Consider the following 17,395-nt stretch of genomic DNA (forward strand, 5'->3'; position numbering starts at 1 on the left):
GGCATCCCCAAACTGCGGCCCTCCAGATGTTTTGGCCTACAACTCCCATGATCCCTAGCTAACAGGACCAGTGGTCGGGGAAGATGGGAATTGTAGTCCGAAACATCTGGAGGGCCGAAGTTTTGGGATGCCTGCTCTAAAGGATGGCAGGCTTGTTCCCTTGTTTTATTTCTATCTGCTTAATAGCCACGCAAATAAGATTTTCACTATCTTGGGTCGGAATCATGTCTTTGAAAAGCATGAATCAGTTCTTGATATATTTGCTTAGAAACACTGACCACTTTGCAATTTTGAGCCACTTTTTTCACTCTCCCCCCCCCCCCAATCTTTTAAGCATTGACAATTTTGTTTCGTATTCATTTTCGTGTTTCATTTTGGTATGTAAGCTGCCTGGGGGGGGAGGGCTTTGCCCTGAAAGGTGGCATAGGAAACATTAAAAACAGACCTTTGCCTAATTGTACGTTGTTAACTTTGCATTATCCTTGTTGACAAGTGCCCTTTTCGTAAGCAGCTGGGCAGCCATAATAGAATTCGTTCCTTCCATGGAAGCCCCTTGAACTAATGCCGTCTTTGGTTCTCTCAGGCAATCAAAATGGGTGGCAGTTCCAGCAAAGACTTGCCTCCTCCCATTTCGGAGAATGCTGGAGAGACCCCCGGCCAGACGCCACCTCGACCAGAGGCTCCGGTCGATTCCATTCTCAAGGACACGGCTACCGTCATCCTGAGCACTTTCCTGCTTGTTGGCTGGATAGCCTTTGTCATCACATATCCAATGGTAATTGGCCAATTTGCAGCATGATAGTATAGTTTGCAGCACGGTAGTCTTGTGAATCGATAAGAAGGACCGGCGTTGTTGGTGCAGACTAACAGCAAGAGCATGGACATTTTGGGGTTGTTTTTATTAAATTTATGCCCTCCCAAACATGACCTTGACAAGTCCTGATGGCAGCTAGCAAAGTAATCTTTAAAATAACCCATGAGGTACAAGAGAGTAATGCACGTTTATATATTAATTTTCTAAACAGCTTTCTTAAAAGTCTGCACTCCAAGAACTGGTCCTTAGTTAAGTCAGGGATATCTTTGTTCTGTATCAAATACAGTGGAAATGGGTTTTTGAACGTAATCCATTCCAGAAGACCATTCAACTTCTGAAACTTTCGAAAACCGAGGCGCAAAGGGCAGTCTGCAAATTCAGTAGAGAAAATTGGGGGGGGGGAACCTCAGCAGAAGCTGTTTGACTTCCAAGGCGCATTCAAAAACCGAAATGTTAGAAAACCGAGGATACCACTGTAGTTGATTGTTTGGGAGTGCCCCACGCTATTAGGAGGGACAAAGATAAGTAGCTACATCTAAGTGTGGGGTTGGGAAAATGCTTGAAGCTCCATGTCAGCTGCTTCCCACAAAAGTGCATGTTTTGATCTCAAAGTAAAACAATTATAATGTGCATTTTTTTAAATTGGGAAATGCATTTAAAATTAATTGCACTATGAATTTCCCGTTTATTGACACTGTATGAAACCAGCGTTCCATGGTTGGAAGCTGTGAAAATTAAAGCTGTTAATGTTGAAGCTAACCCTGATAGCGGATTTGTATCCAAAGTGTCCCTGTGCTCCTTGCTCTGCAGGAGGGGATTGGGCAATTTTTGCAAATTCTCCTTTCTCCTGCAGCCTCCCACACTGTTCCAATTCTCTGGAGATTTGGGGAAGTGGGGGGGGGGGGCTGCGCAGAGATGGAGGAATCAGCAAAGGTTCTGTTCATGGAAACCTCAGCTTGATTGAAAATCCTACCATGAATGGAGGCAAAAGCCATGAAACAAGTAAACATTAAAGGCAAGAAAAGCAGCAGTTGGAGATTCACAAAATAAAGTTTAATTTCCATCCATATTCCTCCCCCCCCCATCTTAAGAGTGTGCATAATCAGCAACAGCGACAACATCAGCAATTCCAGAAACAGCTGGAGGAGAAGATACAGCTGTTGCAGCAGCAACCTTTCAATCCTCCCCTTGACTTGCCACCCGAGGCAGAATTCCTGGATGGCTCCTGCGCCAGGCCAGAGAGCTCGGCCACCAGCTCACCAAACATGTCTCCAAAAGCATCAAACCACTCTGCCTATTCCAACGTCTCTGCTTCTGATGTCGGGAGCTGCCTTTCCACTGAGCAAGAAGAAGGTGATAAAACCGAACGTAACCTTTTCTTGTAGATTCAGGCTGTGTGCACATTGCCAGCTTAAAGCGCAGCTAGGTTGTCGGTCCCCCCACCCCAAATTCAGATAGAAAAAATGGATCAAGGCACAGTATTTTATAATCAGCCCTAGGATAGATACGGATTGTGGCTAATGCTGCAAGTGGACCAATGCCCAAACCAGCAGTTTGGATCCAAACTAAATGGGGAGGGTGTACACAGCCTAAGACTATAAGACAGCACTTCTCCCAAGGTCTAAGCAAGCCTAGGTGGAGAGATGTCAACAGCCCCCTGTCTCCAGTCTGTTTCAGGATCAGGTGCAGAGATTATTATTTTCAATGAATCTTTTGAAAGTTAGACACACATGAATTGGCACACATCTATTCCTTCTTCAATAAAGTTGTTTCAGTTCACCTTGTATGACACCGAGGACTTACCTAATTGCGGTGTCAGTCTTGGGAATCCTTGTATTGTATCCCAATGCCCAAAAGCTAGGACAGACAGCACATTCCCGGTTTAGTTTTTGGCAAGCAACCAGCTGGAAGAGAACTCCGGAGTGATGGGGCAGACACCGAGCACCTTTCTCCGTGTGCCTCCATTGCGGAGAGCGGTGCACAAGTTGTACCGTCAGTTGGCGTTAGAGATTTCAGCAGAATGTCAAGGAGAAAGACACAGGCAATGCTCATCCTTCCCGCCAGGTGAAGGTCGGGTGAAGGATAAAAACATGGTTATGGCAATGCAATTGTTGGTCTTTGCTATTACTCCTCCAGACTGATTACACAGCTTGGTTATAATAGCGTACAACATAAATGAGGCCGGATAGCTCAGTTGGTAGAGTGTGAGATTCTTAATCCCAGGTTTGTAGGTTTGAGACCCACATGGGGTGAAAGATTCCTGCGTTAACAGGGGGCTGGACTAGATTGGGGTCACTTCCAGCTCTACCATTCTATTATTGCAACTGGTGTTGCTAAATCTGAATCCTTCTTTGTTTTGAAAGAAACCTGTTAAGTCCTTAAAGTACCGTAAATGTCTTCCCTTCCTTTCATGGTGAGCCTTTTAAGTGCCATGTGAGAATATGTGCTTAAAAGGTGCCATGGGTATGTTCATTCACACACACACCCCTTTCCTCTCCGCCCTTCTCCAGATGAAAACATGGCCACTATAGCAGTTGGAAAGATTTCGTTCAACCCAAAGGATGTGCTTGGACACGGAGCTGAGGGAACCATTGTTTACAGGTAAAGCACCAGAGGCAAAGGCTTCTTCCAGACTGTTGCTATATTGTGGGAGGGACTCGATGGCATACTGACAAATTCAGGTTGTTGCACCATTAGAGTAGACTTGGTGTTCTTGCAAAGCTAGCTTTTACCCTTTGCAGTAAGGCAAATGCACTGGCACAGTTCAATGCTAAGGAGCTTCTCTACTGTATCTTGGTTATCTACAGGGGGACATTTGACAATCGAGATGTTGCCGTGAAGAGAATTCTCCCTGAATGCTTCAGCTTCGCTGACCGGGAGGTGCAGCTGTTGCGGGAATCTGATGAGCATCCAAACGTGATCCGCTATTTCTGCACAGAAAAGGACCGTCAGTTCCAATACATAGCCCTTGAGCTCTGTGCCGCGACTTTACAAGAGGTAAACTATGGATGATGATGATGATGATGATGATGATAAATAATAGCAACAACAATTTATTATTATTATTAATTGTTATTTCTAACCCGCCCATCTAGCTGAGTTTCCCAGCCAGTCTGGGCGGCTTCCAACAGAACAGAACATTAAAATGCAATAATCTATTAAACATTAAAAGCTTCCCTAATGCGTCTGCAGCTACAAATTTTAAGTTACAGTAAGGCCACAACTTACATAGGGGCTACATTCCAGGGATCCTGCCTAAGGCCAAAATTGCATATAGTCAAAACATATTGGGTTCAATGGTGGTGGGATTTTCAGTCTTTTCCTGGATGCCTAAGCATATTGCCAAGCGCACGTTAAATGTGCATAAGTTGCAAGCTTACTGTATCTATTTCTGTGTGATGGGGTGATTGCTTTGCATCTGAATAGATTTTTTTTCTATTCTACATTTTCAGTACATAATATGGCAGTGAATCACACCCAGGGAAGTTACTAGAGGCGAATGGACTGCTTCTTTTCTAATTCTCTCCCATTAGCACTAATCTAAGCATACAAGATGATACACAGAGCACAGGGAATACCAAGCTGTGCAGCTAAATCTTCTGCATGTTCACTCAGAAGCAAGTTCCACTGTGCTGAGTGAGGCTTACTCCCAAGGAAGTATGCGCAGGACTGCAGCCTTAAACTCATTTTGACTTTGTTTATATGCAATTCTAGTATGTGGAACAGAAGGACTTCAGTCAGCATGGTTTGCAGCCGATCACCCTCTTGCAACAGACAATGTCTGGTCTTGCGTATCTCCACTCTCTCCATATTGGTAAGGAACAGTTTTATTTTAATATCCAACCACTGCAGTGGCTCAGTTTTTTCTCTCAGAGAAAATTAAGATACTTAGAGCTGGAAAGGAGCAACAGTAGTAGTATTATTGCTAGATATAAGGCCATCAGTGCCCCTTTGTAGAGTAGGCCTTAGTTAAGGGCTCAGTTATAATAGGGTTTGGAAAGATGACAACTCACTCCAGTACAGTGTGTGTGTGTGCTCCCCAGTGAAGCCTCAACAGTTTTGGAAGGCAAGAACAAATTTGATAGGGAAAGCAGCAAATACTATGTCCTATTGCATGGGTAGGCAAACTAAGGCCCGGGGGCCAGATCCAGCCCAGTTGCCTTCTAAATCCGGCCCGTGGACAGTCCGGGAATCAGTGTGTTTTTACATGAGTAGAATGTGTCCTTTTATTTAAAATGCATTTCTGGATTGTTTGTGGGACATAGGAATTCGTTCAGTTTTTCCCCCAAAATATAGTCCGGCCCCCCACAAGGTCTGAGGGACAGAGATCCTGTTAGGATCTCTGACTCACAAGTAGGACCCTGGCAGAGACACATGCCCGACTGGCTTGTTCTCTCCTTCCTGGGCGATCGTTCGGGAGCTTCAAAAGCTTTCTCCAGCCCGAACATCACAGCAACTGATGCAAACCGACATCAGCACACTTACTGATCCACAGAGTTTGCGCAATTGCGTAACAGAACTCAGTAGCGCAGCATTTTGGCTAATCTACTTTATTTGCATATAATATACTCGGAGCATTGCAACATGGCTTCCTCTCTCTCTAGCATCAGACAGCAAAGAGAATGAACAAAGGACAATAGTCCCACTTCAGGAAACACAGTAACACGAACATCCAGTTTCTGTCACTTCCCACTCTGTGGAATGTAAAACATATACAGTCATGTGATAGACAACAATCCCATGAATGCAAACACGGGGAATGAATCTCTAACAGGACTGGCCCCGTGCTGAAAAAGTTTGCTGGCCCCAGTCCTGTTGGGAACGTGGGTGGCGCTGTGGTCTAAAACCACTGAGCCTCTTGGGCTTGCCGATCGGAAGGTCGGCAGTTCAAATCCCGGCGACGGAGTGAGCTCCCGTTTCTCTGTCCCAGCTCCTGCCAACCTAGTAGTTCAAAAGAGAGTACAGTGGTACCTCGGTTTATGAACACAATTGGTTCCGGAAGTCTGTTCATAAACTGAAACGTTCATAAACTGAAGCGAACTTTCCCATTGAAAGTAATGGAAAGTGGATTAATCCGTTCCAGACGGGTCTGCAGAGTACTCAGCCTGAAGCGTACTTAACCTGAAGCATGGGTATAATTGGTTCCGGAAGTCTGTTCATAAACTGAAGCGTTCATAAACTGAAGCGAACTTTCCCATTGAAAGTAATGGAAAGTGAATTAATCCGTTCCAGATGGGTCCGCGGCGTTCGTAAACCAAAAATTCGTAAACCGAGGTGTTCATAAACCGAGGTTCCACTGTAGATAAATAGGTACTGCTGCAGCAGGAAGGTAAATGACATTTTTGTGCGCTCTGGTTTCCGTCACGGTGTCCCGTTGTGCCAGAAGCGGTTTAGTCATGCTGTCTGTCTGTGGACAAATGCCAGCTTCCTCGGCCTGAAAGCGAGATCGAGTGCCGCAATCCCATAGTCACCTTTGACTGGACTTAACCATCCAGGGGTCCTTTACCTTTTTACCTTTCCTTACTATGTCCCGTTGTGACATCACATACTTCGCTAGAAGCACATGAGGTCTGGGGTCAGCATCTGAAAGTGCAGGTAAGGAACCTGAGTTTCCCTCTGGTGCAAAGTATGGTAGTAATGCCCTCCAGCCCACGCAAATTTAAAGGAAAACTGGGAAAGATCTGTGCTAATAAAGTATGTAACATAAGCCTATTTAATTAAGAGAAATGTATTTAAGCAATTAAATGGCTCTTTTTACTATTTAGAATCTCTCTCTCTCTCCACTTTCTTTATATTAGTGCACAGAGACCTGAAGCCTCACAATATCCTCATCTCCATGCCGAATGCCCACGGAAAGGTCAAAGCCATGATTTCCGACTTCGGCCTCTGCAAGAAGCTTGCAGTGGGCAGGCACAGTTTCAGCCGTCGGTCCGGGGTCCCAGGCACTGAAGGCTGGATTGCTCCAGAGATACTGAGTGAGGACTGCAAAGAGAACCCGGTAAGTTGGCTGGACTTCGTCTTAGGACTTGAGCCTGGGCCATATCTGGTTTTCAACATGGCAATATATCAGCAGCTAAATACTGTGATATGCTGATCAATATCACGATGTCTGGAATGTATCTCATACCTGCAGGTCTCATCCAAGGGTGCAAGAAAGTCCCTTATGTTGCTGCCAATAACTTGCATACTTTTCATTTGCTGATACTTTGCAATCTCTCTTTTAAAATACTTTTTACAGACACACACAGTGGATATTTTTTCAGCTGGATGTGTCTTCTACTACGTGATCTCTGAAGGCAACCATCCATTTGGCAAATCCCTGCAGCGGCAAGCCAACATTTTGCTGGGTGCCTACAGCCTAGACTTCCTCAATCTAGAGAAGCATGGTAAGCAAACAGAGAAGTTTTCCATTATTGTGAAGTGGAGCTCTGTACTTCTGTTGCTTCCAAAAAATAAATAAATGTATATTTATACTTGGAGAAAATACAGTCATGTTAGATAGATATAGTAGGAGAGTCAGAGTTCAAATGGAAACTGAACTTTGCTTGTGGAACTTCACAAAGTTGCAGAGACTCTTGTGTATACATATGTCTTTCTCTTTTTTTCAACAGAGGACATAGTTGCTCATGACTTGATAGAGCAAATGATAAGTACAGATGCTCAGAAGCGTCCTTCGGCTAACTGTGTACTAAAGCATCCATTTTTCTGGAGTTTGGAAAAGCAACTCCAGTTTTTCCAGGTGAGTCGCAACCCTGTGGTCTGCTATTTTAATTTCACAAGCTTAAATCTGGATTATATACACACTAGTCTCATTCAGCCTGTTAAGAAAACGGGCGCTAGAGGTGCGGCGGGGCCGCAGCCTTCCCTCCCTTTCTGCGCTCCGCCGCGGGGCGCGCCAGGAACGCAATTAAAGCGCTCTCCCGTCGTGTCCCGCAGCCAAGCGCAGAGAGGGAGGGAAGGCCGCGGCCCCGCCACTCCTCCCATGGGCCAGGTAGGGTTGTCAGGAGGCGGAGGCGGCGGACCAAGATGGCGGCATCGGGTTCCGGGGCCGTGGCCCGTGGCGGGAGCCGCACCGGGCTCCCGCCGCCGCGGCCCCCGAGCCCAATGCCGCCATCTTGGTCCGCCGCTGCAGGGGAACGGGAGGCAGAGGGTTGGGGGGGGGAGAACGCACGTGTGTGTACGTCCCGCCTCTGTCCAGTCCCTGTGTCCGTGGGGCACATGCGCATTAGCGCGGACAAAGGGACACAGGGAATCTGGACACAGAGACACAGGGACTTTATTATATAGGATTTCAGAACCCTATACTGTACTGCATTTATAGGTAAATGTGGGCCTAAGGAGTGATGATTGTGCTGAGGGAGCTGCAGTCACTAAGCTTGGGGCTGCTGGAGAACTAGGCTTCTGCCATTTACTGGCACCTTTTACTCAACACAGGAATCTGCCTTATACCAAGTCAGCCTATTTGCCCATCTAGGGCGGCAGCTCTCCAGGGTTTCAGATAGGGGGGGGGCACATAATTCTGGAGCTGAACGTCAACAGGCCATAAATGTGTGTTATCAATTGCAGGATGTGAGTGATCGAATAGAAAAAGAATCCTTGGATGGTCCAATAGTAAAGGAGCTAGAGAAAGGAGGCAGAGCAGTGGTGAACATGGACTGGCGGGAGCACATCACGGTCCCTTTGCAGACAGGTGAGCTTCATTTAAAACTTGTTGGGGCTTCTTAAGACTTACTGGTCACTCTTCCACTATAGAGTAAAAAAGCACTTGCAAAAAGCAAACCCACTTCTTTTATTTCTTTTTCTTTTGTGGTATCCAGCTACAAAGAGGAAAGAAATGGGCTGCTTGGCTTGAGTTTTTAATCATTCCAAGTTTTACTTCTTGCAGATCTTCGAAGATTCCGATCCTATAAAGGTGGCTCAGTAAGAGATCTTCTGCGGGCAATGAGAAACAAGGTACGCAAGTTCTGAGAAGCCAACTGAAAGCATGTTTTTTTAGGAGTGGAGGAAGTGGGTCATGCCATCATGTTGCTTGACCTCATGCATCCACGGGGTGGACCAAGGAGGCTTGGTGCCTGAGGTGAAGCCCTTGTTGGCTGGTGGCACGCTGTACCACTGGAGCTGCCACCTCCCACCATCCTGCAGGGCTAACCGGGGGCTGGCAAAGCTGCATCCTCTTGGGAGCCACGGCTCCCAGCCATTCCCCCCTCCCTCCCTGGCTCGCTGTAAAGCGGGGGTAGCTTACAGAGAGCCAGGGAGGCTGGGAGGGGGGTCCCCGGCTCGCCATAAGCGGCTGCCGCTTTACAGCAAACTGGGGAGCTCCCATCTGCCCCTCCCTGGCAAGCAGCAAAGCAGGAGCTGCTTACGGTGAGCTGGGGAGGCTGGGAGGGGCGGGATCCCCTGCTCGCGGCTGCAGCCGCGAACGGAGGATCCTCTCTACATGTGGCTGCTCGCGCCACCTTGTCACCCCTGGAGATGTGCCGCTGAGACGCCACTGGGTGGGTGAGAGGCTCGCAGAGCGTCGTGAGGAATGTGCCACCCCCCCCCCACCAGGGTAGTCTTAATCCCACTTGCCAGGTTCTGCCCTCCACAGGGTTCCTTCCTTGAAAGCATTGGGAAGGCTGAATCCCCCACTAGATGTAGGCCTGGGTGATGGACCAGGACCAGGACCAGTATCAGAGGCTGACTGCAATGATGGCTTCACTCAGCCGTGTATCGCAAGTGAAATTGCCACCTCCTGAGTCCCTCTGCTTCTTTAAACTGCTTGGTTGAAGAGCATGCCCTTGCCTCAGCTAAACAGTTTTCTGGAGCCCCCGGCAATGCGGCCTCCATTGGACTCCCCCTCCCAAGGCAGGCCAGCACATGCTTGCCTTGGCACAGGGATTGGGTGGGCTCAGCCAGGCGGGGCTGGTGCTGCTGGCGGGCCCAGCGCTTGCCAGCAGCCCTGCTCCACGTGGCACGGACAGAGTGGCTTTGCACCCTTCGCCTGGGAGGCATGGAAAGCACGCAGACACATGGAGCCTAACAGGCTCTGTGTGCTTTAAAACCACTGGTGCCTAGTCTGTCTTCAGGGGGTGAGGTAGCGCGCTGGCAGCCTCACAAAGGAGCCCTAATATCCCTGCTGCTCAAACAGCAGGGCCATTGGTGCTCACTCAGCTAGGGGGCAGGAGCATTTTTGCCACCCAGCTGAGCAGCAGGCTGGGGGGCAAAAGCGCTTCAGCTCCTGCGGTGGGAGCCGACGCAGTTTTACCCCGTGGATTATTGCCGAACCGTGATGTTGAAAACCTAACATTGCCCAGCCCTCATCCCCAACACCACTGCTGCAGGGCACAGTCACACTGCCCTGGCAGCTCTGTGAGGCTGGGGGTTGGACCGAACGATCCCAGCCTCGCAAAGCAGCATGCTGGGCACACTCATGTGGAGGCTGTGGCTGGCTGAAGGCATTGGGCCATCATGTGAGGAATCTGCTGGAGCTCGGTGAAGGAAAGAGCTGGCCACAGTGTCTCCACTGCTTTGCCAGCCATTAGGCCTGGGCAATGTATGGATACATGACCCAGGCCTGGTATGAGGGGCAGAACACAATGGCGGCTTCACCCGGTAACATATCGCAGGTGAAACCAATGCTGCTGCTTCGTCGCTCTGCTACCAGGGCTGCTAGGAGCAGCATCGGTTTCACCTGTGATATGTTACCGGGTGAAGCTGCCTTTGTGCTCTGTCCCTCATACTGCAGAGGGAGGTGCATCTCCGGGCTGATCCTCCCTAGGCTTCTTCAAACTGCTCTGCTGAGGCACCCACACGTTCCCCAGAAGAGCAGTTTAAAGAAGCCCAGGGTAGGGACTTCATTAACCTGCTCTTGTGAGCCCAGATGCCTCGAGCCAGAAGGAAATTGGGGCTCATTCAGCTGGGAACAAGCTGCACCGTCCCTGCGGTTTGAGGCAGCCTATTCCTGGCACCTCATTGGCCTGGGGCCAATGCAGCTTGTTCCTTCCTCCGTTTCAACATCAGGGTACAGTGGTGCCTCGCTAGACGAAATTAATTCGTTCCACAGGTCAATTCGTGTAACTAATTTTTCGTCTAGCGAGTCCCAGTTTCCCATAGGAATGCATTGAAACTTAATCAATACGTTCCTATAGGCTCTGGGGGACTGGCGACGGGGCTTCGGAGAGGGTCTCCGAAGCCCTGTCCAATGCCGGCTGTGTGCAAGGCGGCTGGGGGAGAAGCTCTCTTCTCCCCCAGCCACCACCTTGCCTGACTCCCCCGACATGGAGCGCAGCTTCGGAGACCTCCAAAGTTGTGCTCCATGCTGGCTGAGTGCGGTGAGAGGCGGCGGGGGAAGAGCTTCCCCCGCCGCCGCCTCCCGCCTCCGGTGTGGGGTGCAGCTTTGGAAGCCTCCGAAACTGCACCCCATGCCAGCTTTCCGCGGCGGGAAGCTTCTCCCGCCGCCGCCTGCCTTCTCCGACATGAGACGGCTTCGGAGACCTTCTCCGAAGCGCCGTCTCATGCCGCTGGTGCACGGCGAGGCGGCGGGGGAGAGAAGCACTTCTCCCCCCACCACCTCCCGCCTGTCTTCCCCGATGGTGCGGTGGCAGCCACCGCACCGCTGCATTTTGGCTCCGCCCCCCCCTGACAAAGGAAGATCAGCTGTCAGCTTCCCGCGCTGACAGCTGATCTTCCTTTGCCGCCTTCTAAGGCCGTGCTTCATAAGACAAAGCGGCGGTCATAGAAAATTTTGTCGTCTTACGAATGCCTCGCGCAACGCAAAACTCTTTCGTCTAGCGAGTTTTTCGTTGTGTGAGGCATTCGTAAAGCAAGGCACCACTGTATATCGCCAGATTGCAGTGTTTGGGCTGGTGATATACATTGTGATGTTGAAAACCTGACACTGGTCCTGTGGCTCCAGCCTCGAGGGTGCCTGGTGGCATCCCCTCAAAAAAAAATGTGCCTGGGGCCATGCCTCTCCAACCCCTCTGAAAAATGGAATACCTTGTGATTCAGTCCTCTTTTCCTTCCAGAAACACCACTATAGAGAACTTCCACCCGAGGTGCAGGAAACCCTTGGTTCTGTCCCAGATGACTTTGTACGTTACTTCACCTTGCGGTTCCCTCACCTCCTTCTGCACACCTACCATGCTATGCAAATCTGCCACCAGGAAAGACTGTTCCAGCCTTACTATATGCAGGACTCAAGCAGCCACGTTCTTTCTGCAGATGGTGTTTGAGAGCCGGAGACTCTTTGTTCTTTGCACAAAACAGGGCTGTGAAACAGGCCCGTCCTTAGCAGGGTGACTCGAGGGATCGTCAGAGAGTTGAAAATCCTCTTTGAGAGACCCGGACTTATCAAACGTGCCTTGAACTCTCTGCCTGCTCTGACTCAGGAAAAAGGAGCTCCAGGTAGGACTCCAAAGAAGATGCAAAACTTGCAGAAAGCTTTATCCTACAGAAGTCAGGAGCAGTCGGAAGGAAACTCCTAAGAAGAAAAATGAAGGGGAGTATCTAAAACAGCTCAGCTTGGCACAAGCAACATTATTCTCAATGCCTACACTGTTTGCTCTTTACATATTGGCATTCAAGCCACTTTACTGCACAGAACAGTAAAAAAAGACAGACTGAAACCGTAACATTGCCAAGCCTCTATGGATCTCAGGAAGGAGCCTTTTAAGTGTAGCACACCATTTCCAGCCACTGTTGTTCCACTGCCATGTTGTGCACTTGAAGCAACCAGGGACGTTGATTTTTAAAGGGAAGTGGCAGATTCAGCAAAACAAACGCAGTGGTTCAGCGAAGAGGCTAGCCCTCCAAATACTAGTTTTAAAATAGTTTTGTGTAGACATAAAATTATCCTTGAAATCAACTGGAAGCATCAGTCCAAATACTAATAGCTGACAGATACAGAAGGATTGGCATGCTACGGTATTGCAAAAGCAGACAAATCTGGAAACCTCTGGACCAAGGTTTGGCTTTGGCTATAGTGCTGTAAATCCCTAATTCCTTTGGAGAAATCCATTCAGATGTCATTTCTGGTTTCTTTCCAAGAATGTGACTAGCTTTAATAGTGTGATTTAGATGCAACAGTTGACACAGCTAGAAATGCTCCTTAATTTTATTTGTAAACCTTAAGAAAACAGATGGCAGTTTAAAAAGGTACAGGAAAACCTGAGTGTTTTTAAAAATTTTAGAAACTCAGTCTCTTGGGAAGCTAAAAGAGAGAGAGAGGCATCTGCTTCCCATCTCAAAGGATGCAGTTTCCCTTTTCGGTGTCCCTAAAACGGTGGTGCACATGGCATGTGCAGAAAGCATTAAGAATCCCCACTGATGTGCTTCAATGTCATATTTGTAGTATTCTTTTACCAAAAATATTTATTTTACATATTTATATTTATTTAATTTTTACTTACAAAGTGGTACCACTTTGAAATGGTACAAGTGTAAAGCATGCCAAATCTTTTTTAAAATAATAAAAATAGTAAGTGAATAAACAAAAAAAGTAAAATCAGCTTTGGTGAAGTAATCTAAAAAATTAGGTTGACAAGGAAAAGGTATACTGCATCTTTTCAACCAAGCATATTCATTAGATCAGGATAAAATGTTCTCTCACATAAGGAAGTTTTTAATCTGTGTGGCTGTACTCTCTGTGTGTCTTAAAATGAATAAGTTATTAATGGTTAATTGTATGATTGGGCATTTGTATATGGGTATTTGGTTTTTTTGCTTTGTCTTTTGTCCTCATCATTTTTGGGCCTTACATTACAGGGAAATGGGGTTTTTTCCTAGTTTTATAATGCAGCAGCAGATATTAAGGTAAGATATGCAAATAAGGACGTTACAGGCTGTGAAAGCTTGAAAATGATGGTAGTCTTAACCTAACTTAATTGAAAAATCATATTTCCTATTTTTGTAGCTCTACTGTACAGTACTTTTATATTTCTTCTAAATAAGAAATTTACACAAAAATTAAAAGCAGATTTTGAAACAGTTGTATGGTGTCCTTTCATTTTAAAATGGTGTGCATAGGGATTGAGCAAATTCATGGAAAATAAGGCTATCAATGACTATGACCAGAGGCAGTAACATAGCTGCCAAGTTCCGGATTGACTTCTGGACATACGTAGAAGCAACTAACTTCTGGTGCCGCTCTGCCCATTTCCAAAATGTCCGTGGCGCCAGAAGTCGCTTCTACGCATGTCTGGAAGTGCGTAGAAGCGATTTCCGGTGCCCATGCGTGGGCAGAGCAGCACCAGAAACATGGCCGTCGGCAGGAGCTGCTTTCCGGAGGATTTACGGGATATAAATCAATTCAGGAGACCAGCAGAAAACGGTAAGAAAATACCGAGGTTTCCCAGGGGAAATGGGGTGCTTGGCAGCTATGGGCAGTAATGCCTCTAAATACCAGTGGCTGGAACCTGCAGGAGAGCAGAGTGCTTGGATTCTGGCTCGCTTGTTTCCACCCAGGCCACTACAAGAACCAGGATACTGGTCTGATTCTGGCTTGAAGAGAAAACCGGAAGTGTGCCAGCTTACTGTTCCACACAACAGTTCTATGGCAAGAACACACCAGGAAGGTGAGAGTGCCAATTGATTACCCTTCTGTGGAGTGTTACGATTATATAACTCTGCAATTACAGCTTTAAATTTCTCCCCCTAATTAACTTCATTTTAAATATAAGCAGAACTAAATGAAAAATAAATGCTGGCGTGTGCATACATACAACACTTAGGAAGAACGTCCTGACAGTAAGAGCTGTTCGACAGTGGAATTTGCTGCCAAGGAGTGTGGTGGAGTCTCTTTCTTTGCAGGTCTTTAAGCAGAGGCTTGACAGCCATCTGTCAGGAATGCTTTGATGGTGTTTCCTGCTTGGCAGGGGGTTGGACTGGATGGCCCTTGTGGTCTCTTCCAACTCTATGATTCTATGAACACCCCCTGCTTGTCACATGAAGATGGCCAAACACAGGGAATGTAGCAGGCCTTACCTTTGCTTGATTTATGTTCAAGTAGAATAACTGCAGATGGTTTTCTGGTGCGTTGCTGGGACATTGGAGAGTTGAGATGAAGTCCTAGGGCTGCCAGAATCGTCTGTGACCCATGAGATCAGGACATTATATATAAAAAAAACCTGCAAGAAGAATAGATATGACAGTGTATCCGTTCCCCGTGGTACAGATGGACAGGGGAACTTTAGCCTGCATCAGCCCCCACCCCCTGGTCTGTGTAGCAGCTGATAGACCATAATATGTCTGTGCAGGCCAGTTTTAGAGTGTTAGTGCAGGTTCAAAGAAGGACCGAAATAAAAGTTTCACTGTACTGTATTCTCCGACTTTGTCTGTGTACACAACCAGACTTTCAAAGCATATCTGCTCCCCCAATAATTCTGGGAACTGTAGTTCACAGACCTACAAGTCCTAGCACCCTTCGTAAGCTACAATCCCCAGGTCTCTTGGCAGTGTATGTGCTTCAAAAGTCCCCTATGTACGCAACCAGTATGGGAAACTGCTGTCTCGATGTTAATGGCACAAGAGTTCTTTATACATGAGGCAGAATGCCCTACCATCCACAAGGAGGCAGTAACAAGGGACAGCCTGACAAAATACAGATCTACAGTTCTTTTCTACTTCAAATTAGAACTATAAATGGTTTCAATAGAAATAAAGGCATTGGATAGGGCAGGAAGAAGAGGGAAGTGCTTCTAGCAGAACTGTTACTCCACTTCAACTCAAAGTATTCAAACTGCAAAGCCTAGTGGCCGATGCAAATGAATATTGTTATGAGTTTGAAGTGTTAAGCTGGGTGCCAGGCCTCTTTAAAACCTGGATGCAGCGAGTGTTAGGACAGGCTAGCTTCCTGAACCCCTGGATCCAGCAAGTGTTAAACTATTAAGCCGGGCTAGCTTCCTGATGAGGTAAGGGGGGGCTCATGGCAAATGATACAAGCCAGAGTAGAGAGTAGACAGGAAATGCAGCAAGCTTGGGGGGGGGGACGGGGGACAGAGAGCAAAATGTTTGATTTCTGTTTGAATCCAAGGCTGCAGCTATGGGAGAAAGACAACCCTTTTGGGGTGTTCATGCTGTGAACAGTTCCATCATAGGTTCAGGTTGTATATATGTGTAAATAAGCCATATATCATGAAGACACCACAGTCTCCGCAGTGCCTCATTTCCAAAAGGAAACAGGAACCCTGGGTAAGCGTCTGGAACCCCTGAAATCTGGCACCACTCAGGAATTGGGTGGCATGCGACAATATCTGTCCCCACAAATGAGTCAGAATGAATGCTCAATTACCACTGTGTAAACTTTGTGAAACTTTGCCTGGAGCCCAGTAACCAAAGCTGGCTTTTTAGAAGGCACGCACGCACATACAGTTGGCAGTGGGCAAGCAGCTTTAGATAAGGCCCCATCTCACCAAATCATGGGGGAGACTAGTACCGTAAGTGAAGGATGAGTGCATGCCTTTTTCATCCCTCTGCTACTCCCTACTCTGCTCTCTGGGGAGCAGTTTCTGTTGCTATGTAACTGCATATGAAACTACAATGAGTCATAACTGAGAAGGATATCGGGTCAGGGTGGAGCTAGTGGAAGCACAGCTGTTTTTTTATCAAGTCCTGTATTCAGGTGTTATGAAAAGCTGTTATGACAGCCATGACTCTGCTTTTATCTTCCTCTCTGCTAAACCAAGACATTATATATATATAAGACTATACAACATGGGACATATGAAGGGTCTATCTAGCCTAGTACTGTGTCTCCAACAATGGCCAGTTCTAAGCAATGGATGCTGCACATTCCATTTCCTGTTGAAAACATGCACTCAGTGGCACAAGGTCCATTATTATTTATTAAATTTGTATACAGCCCTATACCCACAGGTGTCAGGGTGGTGGTTCACAGTGAATCCTCAGGGCAATTGGAGAGAACCCCCAGCACATTTATTGGGAGGAAGAGAGAGAGGAGGGGGATTGTTGCATCTGGCAAACCAAAATGCCTGCTCCGACTGAACAATCAGTGAGATTCAATACATTGAATTCCTCCCAAAAACTGCAACAGCAACAACAAATAAAAATAAGCAAACTGCTGTTTAAAACATTATCATCAATAACAACCATAAAACCATATGGACAATAGCACTAAACAGCAATACGCAACAGCACTAAAAACATGCTATCAGAAGCTCCCGTTTTAAAATGTCAAACAGAATAAAACAGTCAAGTTCTTGTTAGAAAGTTGGCCCTCGGCCCCAAAAGAAATAAATAACCAAACTTGGAAGAAGTAGCATAGCAACCAAACTTCGTCAATCAGAAGCTCAGCTGGCCAGAACCTTCTAGCATTTCAGTACCCACAGTACTGCTGTTTATTAAGCGGGCCGCCATATTGAATTGGAGCTAGACTCAGCTAGAAAACAAAGGCGAACTGAATCAATGGCCTGGGAAAAATAAATTGCAATATTTATATGGAATGGGGGGAAACCATGAATCAAACATCAACTGTTAATAGATAGAAAGAAGAGATGAGGTTTTTCACTCCCCGACTTAGAGCTCTACCTCTACAGGGCTGGTTTGGCTTAATGAATGGATTACATTAGAGGACACCAATGT

At 47.1% G+C, this 17,395-nt stretch overlaps 1 protein-coding gene across 1 annotated transcript in view; it reads left to right on the forward strand.

Annotated features, from left to right (window-relative positions):
• The window catches only part of ERN1 (endoplasmic reticulum to nucleus signaling 1), a 64,010-nt gene extending 50,054 nt beyond the window's left edge, over nt 1-13,956 (forward strand). The window contains exons 12-22 of the mRNA XM_035103961.2: nt 584-775; nt 1,906-2,167; nt 3,325-3,415; nt 3,622-3,811; nt 4,529-4,628; nt 6,613-6,812; nt 7,053-7,200; nt 7,426-7,553; nt 8,381-8,504; nt 8,700-8,767; nt 11,824-13,956. Of these exons, the coding sequence (XP_034959852.2) occupies nt 584-775; nt 1,906-2,167; nt 3,325-3,415; nt 3,622-3,811; nt 4,529-4,628; nt 6,613-6,812; nt 7,053-7,200; nt 7,426-7,553; nt 8,381-8,504; nt 8,700-8,767; nt 11,824-12,030 (1,710 nt within the window). The 3' untranslated portion in view covers nt 12,031-13,956. The remainder of the gene's footprint in view (nt 1-583; nt 776-1,905; nt 2,168-3,324; nt 3,416-3,621; nt 3,812-4,528; nt 4,629-6,612; nt 6,813-7,052; nt 7,201-7,425; nt 7,554-8,380; nt 8,505-8,699; nt 8,768-11,823) is intronic.
• The last annotated feature ends 3,439 nt before the right edge of the window (nt 13,957-17,395 follow it).

Source organism: Zootoca vivipara, chromosome 2 (genome assembly GCF_963506605.1).
Source record: "Zootoca vivipara chromosome 2, rZooViv1.1, whole genome shotgun sequence".
NCBI classification, from domain to species: Eukaryota; Metazoa; Chordata; class Lepidosauria; order Squamata; family Lacertidae; genus Zootoca; species Zootoca vivipara.